General features: G+C 33.3%; 1 protein-coding gene across 1 annotated transcript in view; it reads right to left on the bottom strand.

Moving 5' to 3' along the window:
* LOC106474843 (ras and EF-hand domain-containing protein homolog) overlaps positions 1 to 10,926 on the bottom strand; it is a gene marked incomplete at its 3' end in the record, with an annotated part of 23,007 nt that overhangs the window by 8,012 nt on the left and 4,069 nt on the right. Inside the window, exons 2-3 of the mRNA XM_013935538.2 lie at positions 10,059 to 10,519; positions 3,561 to 3,710 (exon numbers count right to left, since the gene is read on the bottom strand). Coding sequence (XP_013790992.1) covers positions 3,561 to 3,710; positions 10,059 to 10,432 — 524 coding nt within the window. The remainder of the gene's footprint in view (positions 1 to 3,560; positions 3,711 to 10,058; positions 10,520 to 10,926) is intronic.

Raw genomic sequence — 10,926 nt, 5'->3', positions numbered from 1 at the left:
CTTTAAAATTACATATATGATGAACATACAGCTATTAATCTTTAAAATTACATATATGATGAACATTCACATTCAAATGTTATCAAAAATACAACTTTAAATATTTCCATATTTAATAGCTTATTATCAAATGAAGTTTCTTTGACAGACAGACATGATACAAACATTTATGTATAATGGCTTGAATAGACATGTTTCAAATACATATGTATAGTGATTTAACTAGATAGGATTCAAACATATACGTATAATGACTTAAATAAATATTATTCAAACACATGTGTATAGATATGAGTTAAGGATATGTGTTCAGAGACTTAAATAGATATGAGTCGAACACATGCGTATTGTGACCAAAATGGATATGATTCAAACATATATGTATAGTGATTTTATATATATATATATATATATATAAAGCACGTATGTATAGTAAATTAAAGTGACTTTAAATAGATACGAGTTAAATACATATTTATAATGACTTAAATAGATATGAGTCAAATACATATTTATAATGACTTAAATAGATACGAGTTAAATACATATTTATAATGACTTAAATAGATATGAGTCAAACACATATTTATAATGACTTAAATAAATATGATTCAAACACATGTGTATTGTGACTTAAATAGATATGAGTCAAATACATGAAATAGATATGTTTCAAACATACATGTAAAGTGACTTATACATATATATGAATAAAACACGTATGTATATGTATAGCGAATTAAAGTGACTTATACATATATATGAATAAAACACGTATGTATATGCAGAGCGAATTAAAGTGACTTAAATAGATATGAGTCATATACACATTTATAGTGACTTAAATAGATATGAGTCAATACATATTTATAGTGACTTAAATAGATATGAGTCATATACATATTTATAGTGACTTAAATAGATATGAGTCATGTACTTATGTATAGTGACTTAAATAGATATGAATCAAATACATATTTATAGTGACTTAAATAGATATGAGTCAAATACATATTTATAGTGACTTAAATAAATATGAGTGAAAGACATATTTATAGTGACTTAAATAGATATGAGTCATATACATATTTATAGTGACTTAAATAGATATGAGTCAAATACATATTTACAGTGACTTAAAAAGATACGAGTCATATACATATTTAAAGTGACTTAAATAGATATGAGTCATGTACATATTTATAATGACTTAAATAAATATGAGTGAAAGGCATATTTATAGTGACTTAAATAGATATGAGTCATATACATATTTATAGTGACTTAAATAGATATGAGTCATGTACATATTTATAATGACTTAAATAAATATGAGTGAAAGGCATATTTATAGTGACTTAAATAGATATGAGTCATATACATATTTATAATGACTTAAATAGATATGAGTCAAATACATATTTATAGTGACTTAAATAGATATGAGTCAAATACATATTTATAATGACTTAAATAGATATGAGTCAAAGACATATTTATAGTGACTTAAATAAATATGATTCAAATACATATTTATAGTGACTTAAATAAATATGATTCAAACACATATTTATAGTGAACTAAATAGATATGATTCAAACACAAATGTATAGTGACTTAAATAAATATATTTTAAGTTTATCATATCTCATTAAACATTTTATAAGTTACAAATAATGAGAATTATTTTGAATTTATTTTGCGCTTCATCACAACTCTCTCTTAATTTCAGACATAAAAAACTCCAAATTGTGGTTTTACAAATGACTAACGTATCCAACAAATTCACTCGATACATCACACCAAATGAAAATTAATATTCATACGTCATCATACTCCAACTACACTGTTTGTTTATGATAATATACATGTAGCTGTACAATATTAATAAACGTAAACCTGAAACAAACATTAATGACAAAAAAATAAGTTTCTTCGTAACTGGAAGCTTATTTAGACATTAATTATCTAAAAGACTTATCGTGAAGCTTCGTCATAAGCTTTCAGTATGACCAAATAATTGCGTTATCTCGTGATAAGCGCGAAGATGACGTTTCAGTCACTTCTGTGTAACTGCTTCTGGCATGAATAATGTTTACCGCAACAATACTTGCCTACTTTGATCAATAACAACATTGTCTCATGAAATATAAAAACACATTTCTATTTCATTACCAAGCAAAGGTTATATTGACTCGTGACATCTACTTACAAGCAGATTCTATTTTGTTTCAAGGTAACTGAAAAACAGCCACCTGTTTAAAAGGTTTAAACTTGGTTGTCAGAAATCAGTCAACTGCAAGTGTTCGAATTAATGATCAAAATATATTTTGTTTGATATTTGGACACACCCCATTTCACCACTGATGAAAGATTATCTAACTTCGAAATGTTTTTAAGGTCTTTCTAAGTAAGGGATTTATACATAATGTTATTATTTTTCAAGTAATTCTAAATGCACATAATATCCACGAAATTTTGCTTGGATAAAGAAAAATTTATATAGTGTCTTGGGTAAACTTAAGGAGAACATTAGCAGAAAACAGAGTTCACTGTGCTTAAGTTTGTCGACTCTTGTATGATATATTGTTGAATACATTTTTCAAATAATGAAACTCTGACAGTTGTATATCACTGAGCTGGAAAAGCACATGACCTAGTAAACTAACTTTACACCTCAATCTTCATTCACTTTCAACATGGTATTCCTGCAGGAAAGATTATATTTAATATTCAGTTAAAATTGGCAATAACTTTTGCCGCTGCAGTCTTGATTAGATCGATATCTATTTCCAGTGAACAAGATGGGTGGGTTTACAGCATTTCAACTTTCATTTGACGAAACCTGTCGCTAAATATCACTGTTTAGCCCAACATCGGAATTTAATTGAATCGCTGTGTCATCCGAATTCAACAAGTTGATGTGAGTCATAGTTTCACTCGAACTCAGCAGACTGATTTAATCGCTGTTTCACCCGAATTCAACAAGTTGATGTGAGTCATAGTTTCACTCGAACTCAGCAGACTGATTTAATCGCTGTTTCACCCGAATTCAACAAGTTGATGTGACTCATAGTTTCACTCGAACTCAGCAGACCGATTTAATCACTGTTTCACCCGAATTCAACAAGTTGATGTGAGTCATAGTTTCACTCGAACTCAGCAGACTGATTTAATCGCTGTTTCACTCCAATACAGACGTCGATAGAACAAGATTTTTTACCCAAACTCAGCAGTCTGATTGAGTCATGCTTTCACTCCATTTCAGCCAGGGGTAAACTGAGTCATTCTTTCACTCCACTTCAGCCAGGGGTAAACTGAGTCATTCTTTCACTCCACTTCGGCCAGGGGTAAACTGAGTCATTCTTTCACTTAAATTCAGCAGACTAATTGAATTGCCGTTTCATCCTACTCAGCAGGCTAATTGAGTCACTGTTTCACCTTCAACTCAGCAGGTCAATTAAGTCACAAGCTGATGGAGTTAATCACTCAAGGTCTTAGATAAAACGATATTGAAATTGATTTTCCTGATAACTAAAGCTTGAGGAATCAACTTTTACCTTTTCCAAGAACTCTCCAGCTGTTCATTTTCTTCCTGAAGGTTTCTGACGTTTTCAAGTAAATCACCAATAACCGTTTCAAAATATGAAACTAAATGTGGACGCTCAGAGCTCTGAAGCACTTTGTACAAATCCAGAAGTTTCTCTTCGCTAAAGGGAAAAAATGCAAAGCTGTAATTCAAACCCGGAGACCAAGTAAAACATTCATTTTTTTCACATTTTATCCACTAAATAATTCCTTTAATTTCCAATAAATTCACTGACAATAGCACTTTAGTTACTTCTTGTTTGTTTTAAAGAGAAAAACTGTACAATGGTATATCTGGTATATCTCACCACAGGAACCAAACTCAGAATTTTAGTGCTATTGTAATCTCTGAAGCTAATAGCAGAGTTGCCAAAGGATTTTTCTACAATTTCATTAAATAGAAATTGAGCACTTAGGAAATATAAGATTTGAAAATAAAACATACATATAATAAGAAAAGGTAAAAAACAACAAAAAAACAGGAAAATTATTAAGAAGATCCATCTAAATACTCGACTGGTAACATACATCAAATGTATAATTACAATAAAAATATTTCTGTATTAATATACATAAAATTTAGGAATGCACTGTTTACAACTGACTTTCTTTTTGAATTATGTTTAGTGTTAGGCCTATTCCATTTTAAACACTACATTCTTTATCTAGTCCATTGGGGATTTTCAAGAATTAGAAGAGTGTATAGTGATAGTATTTCAACCACATTATGTTCAACATATTCGTTGCTGATGACGCGTTTCGCTCATATCGAACTTATCAGGCCGGCTGGGATACAGCAAGAGTCGGAACACTATTTCTATTAGACATTTGTTACAGCAAAAATCGTTATGGTGCGAACGCCTTTTTCAAGCTGGCAAAGCATTATTATAATTAATTATAACAACTGTTATTATAAGGCGTTCGCGCCATAATGATTTCCATTTTGTTCTTTTTTATTCTGTATTTTTCACGTGTTTCAATAATTAATACAGTAATTATTTTGGCGTACAAATACGTATTACTACTTGTTATATTAAATACTCGAATTCCAATCATTTCTACTGATAAATGAGGCAGGTGGTCAAAGTTAGCTGTCGCTTACTGTAATTATCGTATTTGTAGCATTAATCCAATAATCAACCTCAGTTTCTGAGAGAATGCAATTACCAATTTATGTCAATCTTGTAAATTGGGTAGGGAATTAATATATCTGACTTTTGACTGTGTTTGGTGTAAGAAAATTCAAACAGATATATATATATATAACAATATTTGGTTTGAAATGACTGATTGGGAGAAGAGTAAACTTTTTAAGTTAAAAAAAGTAAAACCTCTGCTTTAATGAAAAAAATAATTTTTCTAGCCTGACGGGTTACACTTGTTCAGTTTCTATAGCTAACACAGCTGTAAAGTATTTTACAGCAGGCTACTAAAAACCCCACATATTAACTTCTGTCAGTTTGTTTGTTTGTTTACAGCAGGCTACTAAAACCCCACATATTAACTTCTGTCAGTTTGTTTGTTTGTTTGTAATTAAGCACAAACCTACACAATGGGTTATCTGTGCTCTTCCCACCACAGGTATCGAAATCCGGATTTTAACGTTGTAAGTCCGCAGACATACCGCTGTGCCAGTGGGGGCTGTTCTGTCAGATAATAATAATGCATCAGTTATCTCAGAGATGGCGCTGCTTATAAAAGTGCTAAAAGTTTGTTTGTTTGTTTTTTGAATTTCGCGCAAAGCTACACGAAGGCTATCTGCGCTAGCCGTCCCTAATTTAGCAGTGTAAGACTAGAGGGAATGCAGCTAATCATCACCACCCACTGCCAACTTTTGAGCTACTCTTTTACCAAAGAATAGTGGAATTGACCGTCACATTATAACGCCCCACGGCTGAAAGGGCGAGCATGTTTGGTGGGATGGGGATTCGAACTCGCGACCCTCAGATTGCGAGTCGAACGCCTTAACCAGGTGCCACGCCGGGCCAGTGCTAAAAGGTATTGTTTGTTTAATATTGGCTAGAGACGGCTTGAATGGGTAATAAAGAAAAACTTTAACATAAGTTTAACGTAACAGCAAATGTACAACGTTTCGACAAGGTTTTGTCATCATCAGGTAACTTATAATAAAGTTTTTCTTCATTACCCGTTCAAGCCGTTTCCAGCCATTATTAGTCTCAAAGTGGGTTCCTCGTCATCGAATTCGGTATTGTTTGTTTGTTTGTAATTAAGCACAAAGCTACACAATGGATCTGTGCTCTGCCCATCACGGGTATCGAAACCCAGATTGTAGCGTTGTAAGTCCGCAGACATACCGCTGTGCCACTGGGGGGCGCTAGGAGGTAAAGAATGAATATTATTAATTTTATTGGGAAGAGTATCTTACGCACACGCATAAAAGGCTTTTAAGTTAATCTAATGAATTTGCTTTTCTTCTTGTAACTACACAGTGTTTTAATTTATTATAATTTGAACATTCTCTGCATACATGATTGGTACAACAATTTTCACTTCAGTTCAAGTACGTTGTAAGCTACACCTGGAATGATGATATATTTCGTACTATGTGTACTAACTACCTGCACACGTCCCAAGCACTCTCAACTAAACAACAAGAAACAATATTGACTAGCTGCCAAATCATTTTATAAGAAGCTCCAACGAGGAAACTATTACTGTTTTTTCATATGGTTGTTGATGGGGACATTTTTGAAAGGAAAATTAAAGTTAATAAAACATATCCATTGAAATATTACTTTTCAACAATAAGTAGTATTACACAAGCTGCTGACTCCTGGTGTCTGCTAAAAATCAGTAGTTAAAAAGTCAATCTCTCAAACACTTCTGTTCAACCTTTATAATGGTTCTGTGGGTTTTAGTGAGTAAAAAATTAAAATTAATACAACATATCCATTGAAATATTACTTTTCACAATAAGTAGTATTACACAAGCTGCTGACTCCTGGTGTCTGCTAAAAATCAGTAGTTAAAAAGTCAATCTCTCAAACACTTCTGTTCAACCTTTATAATGGTTCTGTGGGTTTTAGTGAGTAAACCTTTTTAAAATTTGTCAAATTTTTATTACCTGTAATTCTGTTTTGTAAAATGCCTAACGAGCAAACAATAGATATGATATAAAACCACAATGACTCACGATCTTCTGTGAAACTATGTACCTAAATGTGTAAAATTACGTACCTAAATGGATTAGAGGACGATCTCTTAACTTCCTTTATCCACACATTTCAAATTAACCTTCAGTTTGAATAAATTCCTGCCCTAATATTTTTGAGAACAACATGATTTTTTTAGACTATCTCCACGCTGATGTGTTAACTTGTAATTTTACACAGAATTATAGAAACATTTTGTTTGTTGTTAAGCGTAAAGCTACACTATAGGCTATTTGCGCTGTGCCCACCACGGGTATCGAAACCCGATTTTCAGCTTGTAACTACACAGACTTATCACTAAGCCACAAGGGTGGTGGGGGCTTTTAGAGTACTGCTTAAAAGAATACATTTTATTTTAACCTTCGTGAAAGCTAGCCGAGGTATTTTTAACCTCCGTGAAAGCTAGCCGAGGTATCTTTTAACCTCCGTGAAAGCTAGCCGAGGTATTTTTTAACCTCCGTGAAAGCTAGCCGAGGTATCTTTTAACCTCCGTGAAAGCTAGCCGAGGTATTTTTTAACCTCCGTGAAAGCTAGCCGAGGTATCTTTTAACCTCCGTGAAAGCTAGCCGAGGTATTTTTAACCTCCGTGAAAGTTAGCCGAGGTATTATTAACCTCCGTAAACGCTAGCTGAGGTATGTTTTAACCTCCGTGAAAGCTAGCCGAGGTATTTTTTAACTTCCGTGAAAGCTAGCCGAGGTATTTGAGGAAACAAATTAGTAGCAATGCTGGTTTTTATTTTATTGAAGTTAATTTTCTCTTCCCGAGAGAAATCCGCCTGTATTTCGTGTTTAGATATGAGTCCTTGAAACGATATGATGATTCCATTCATATTTTAATACCAAATAGCTTCAGGATGACGTCATCCCAGTAATTTTGCTGGCACTATTAGTAACCATTTTGTGGCACATGAAAGGTTATCGTTTCATTCCTGACACTGAAAACTTTAATACGTCATCCAGACACCTGATAAAAGTAGTCACATATCAGGACAGCAAAGGTGATTAGGCCCAGCCCGTTTTGAGTAAATATCATTTCTGGTTAAAGAATGTGGTAACAGTACATGTTTGCAAACTAACATTATTCAAAATATGGGGTACTGTGCGATCAATATTTTATTTCCAATGAACTAACACTTTACCACGAGTTCTTGTTATGACCAGTTAAAACATACAGAATGTTGTATCTCAACTTTATAAATGTGTGATTCAAAATCTAAGGTGCCTTTACACATATCACGTGATACTGTAGTCAGCTGTATCAACAACTGATCAACAGTTTACCGAGAAGTATATGTTTTCCAAGCACAAAACTAACACACGAATGATTAATATATATGAAGAAAAAAAAGCGACTCACAGTACTCAGATTAGACTACGTGGCAGAGTGAATACATACAAAAAGAAATTTCTTTCTTGTGGCTTTCAGTTATATATATATATATGTCCACTAATAACTCATATAATTCAAATAGCATATTTTAATAGAATGATACAATAGCGTGTAGTATTTTTGATTGTTATTTTACTTATTTTAAGGTAACATTCAGAAACACCTATTGTGGGAAAGAAAACAACGAACCGAATACGTCATTTGGGTTACCAACCATAATTACAACCGAACACACTGACTACCTCCAATAGATATTACAAGCGGATAGTCAGGTCATCTTGTACAGATATTACCTGATATACTGAACATCTTGTATTGGTATTACAACCGGACACACTGTCTACCTTCTAGAGATATAACAACCAGATATACTGCCTACCTTCTACAGATATTACAACCAAACTCACTGTCTACCTTCTAGAGATATTACAACTAGACACACTGTCTGCCTTCTACAGGTACTACAACCGGACACACTGTCTACCTTTAGATATTACAACCGGACATACTGTCTACCTTCTAGAGATATTACAACCAGAAATAGTGTCTACCTTTTACAGGTACTACAACCGGACACACTATCTACCTTCTATAGATATTACAACCAGACCACTGCTTACCTTCTACAGATATTACAACTAGACACACTGTCTACCTTCTACAGGTACTACAACCGGACACACTGTCTACCTTCTACAGGTACTACAACCGGACTACTGCTTACCTTCTACAGATATTACAACCAAACTCACTGTCTACCTTCTAGAGATATTACAACTAGACACACTGTCTGCCTTCTACAGGTACTACAAAAAACGGACACACTGTCTGGTTGTAGTACCTGTAGAAGGTAGACAGTGTGTCTAGTTGTAATATCTCTAGAAGGTGGACACACTGTCTACCTTTAGATATTACAACAGGACTCACTGTCTACCTTCTACAGACATTAAAGCTAGAGAGTCCGGTAATCTTGTAAATATATTTCCCGAGATACTGAACATCTTATATTGGTATTACAACAGACACACTGTCTACCTTCTAGAGATGTTACAGCCGGATACTCTGGTTATCTTGTATGTATATTATAACTGAACACATTTTCTACCTTCTATAGATATTACAACTTGATCCACTGTCTACTTTATAGAGATAACATTGTCAGCAGAACAGATTGGCTATCCTAGAAAGATATTACAAGCCAGAGACAGGTTAGTCATTTTAGAGAGAGATGTTAAAACCGGATACAAAGGTCATCTTGTATAGATGTTACTGGGCATACTGAATACCTTCCAGAGATATTACAGTCACCTGAACACCCTGGCCGTCTTCCATAGATAGTACAACCGGGTTGACTGGACATCTTCTATAGATATTACAATAGGACACATTGGCCAGGTTCTATAACTATTATAGATAAGAAGTAAAAGCACTGAAAAGTCGTTACGTGCAGATCCTTTAGACGTAAATAACTTACAGTCCTCAAAACTAAAGCTCAGTCAAGAATAATTACAGCTTAATCAATTTAAAAACTAATACTAAACAGTAATTTCAGAAAGCCTTATCAACGTTTAGAAACGAAATTCCAGAAACTCAACCAATTAAAACATAGCTTTCAGGAAACATTTAATGTAAGACATTATTTTACAAAAGAACTGAATAAATCTCAAAGTTCGAGATACTGGTGAAATAAAATATCACAATGACGCTGGTAATAATTTTATTTAAATGTCTATTAATGTTATTATGAATTATTTAGTCAAATAACTGTCTGTTTTTGACCTATTAGTGGCTAGTTGTACCACTTGTTGTATCGTTTATATTTTTATTTTTGTAGTAAAAAATATTTTTAAACACCTTGTTGGAAAACAAATTACTCTCTATAGTACACCTAAACTTGTTCAACTGACCTGATAAGATTCCCAGCTTTTCCTAGCTCGTTTGTTAAGTTCTGCCAGGCTTGGAATACCACTTGTTTCTTCTCGTCGTCGAGACAAGAATCCGAGTAAGGATCGAACGCTTGTTTTTGAATCGGGTTTGTGAGAACCATTTCCTTTCCAGGCGGTGTCGAAGAAAGTGTGAGAAAATCAGTAAAACCTTTGGAAAAGTCTTCAAAATTGATTTTTCCATCTCCGTCGTGATCCAGGTCCTCGAATATAGCATCGGCGTCTTGGGTACTGATTCCAAACTTAGCACATAAATCTCGCAGCTCCTCTTGTCCTAAATATCCTGTCCCTCTGGTGTCACAAGCTTTAAACAGGTTCTCTAGTTCGGCAGAGGCCATTTTATGTTATGTGAACCGAAACGAACTGGGAATGACCATATTTTTTATTCTATGTGATTTTTCAAGGTCCAGTCTTCAGAGTAAACACTGAAATGTTATTAAATATTAAACTGTGACTATTTTTATGAAACCTCATAACACAATCGACTACATGATAACACACAAGAGTTTGGGTTTTAACGTGGCATGATTATTAATCACACATACCTTCACGTCGTGTAAAGTTGTCTTATCATGATTATTAATTCCGTATACCTTCACGTCGTATAAAGTTATCTTATCATGATTATTAATCTAATATACCTTCACGTCGTATAAAGTTATCTTATCATGATTATTAATCTAATATACCTTCACGTCGTATAAAGTTATCATGATTATTAATCTAATATACCTTCACGTCGTATAAAGTTATCTTATCATGATTATTAATCTAATATACCTTCACGTCGTATAAAGTTATCTTATCATGATTATTAATCTAATATACCTTC

The sequence above is a fragment of the Limulus polyphemus genome, unplaced genomic scaffold, assembly GCF_000517525.1.
Source record: "Limulus polyphemus unplaced genomic scaffold, Limulus_polyphemus-2.1.2 Scaffold7758, whole genome shotgun sequence".
Classification (NCBI taxonomy): domain Eukaryota; kingdom Metazoa; phylum Arthropoda; class Merostomata; order Xiphosura; family Limulidae; genus Limulus; species Limulus polyphemus.
The sequence above is the reverse complement of the archived record's forward strand: the minus strand, read 5'-3'. Positions and strand labels throughout refer to the sequence as shown.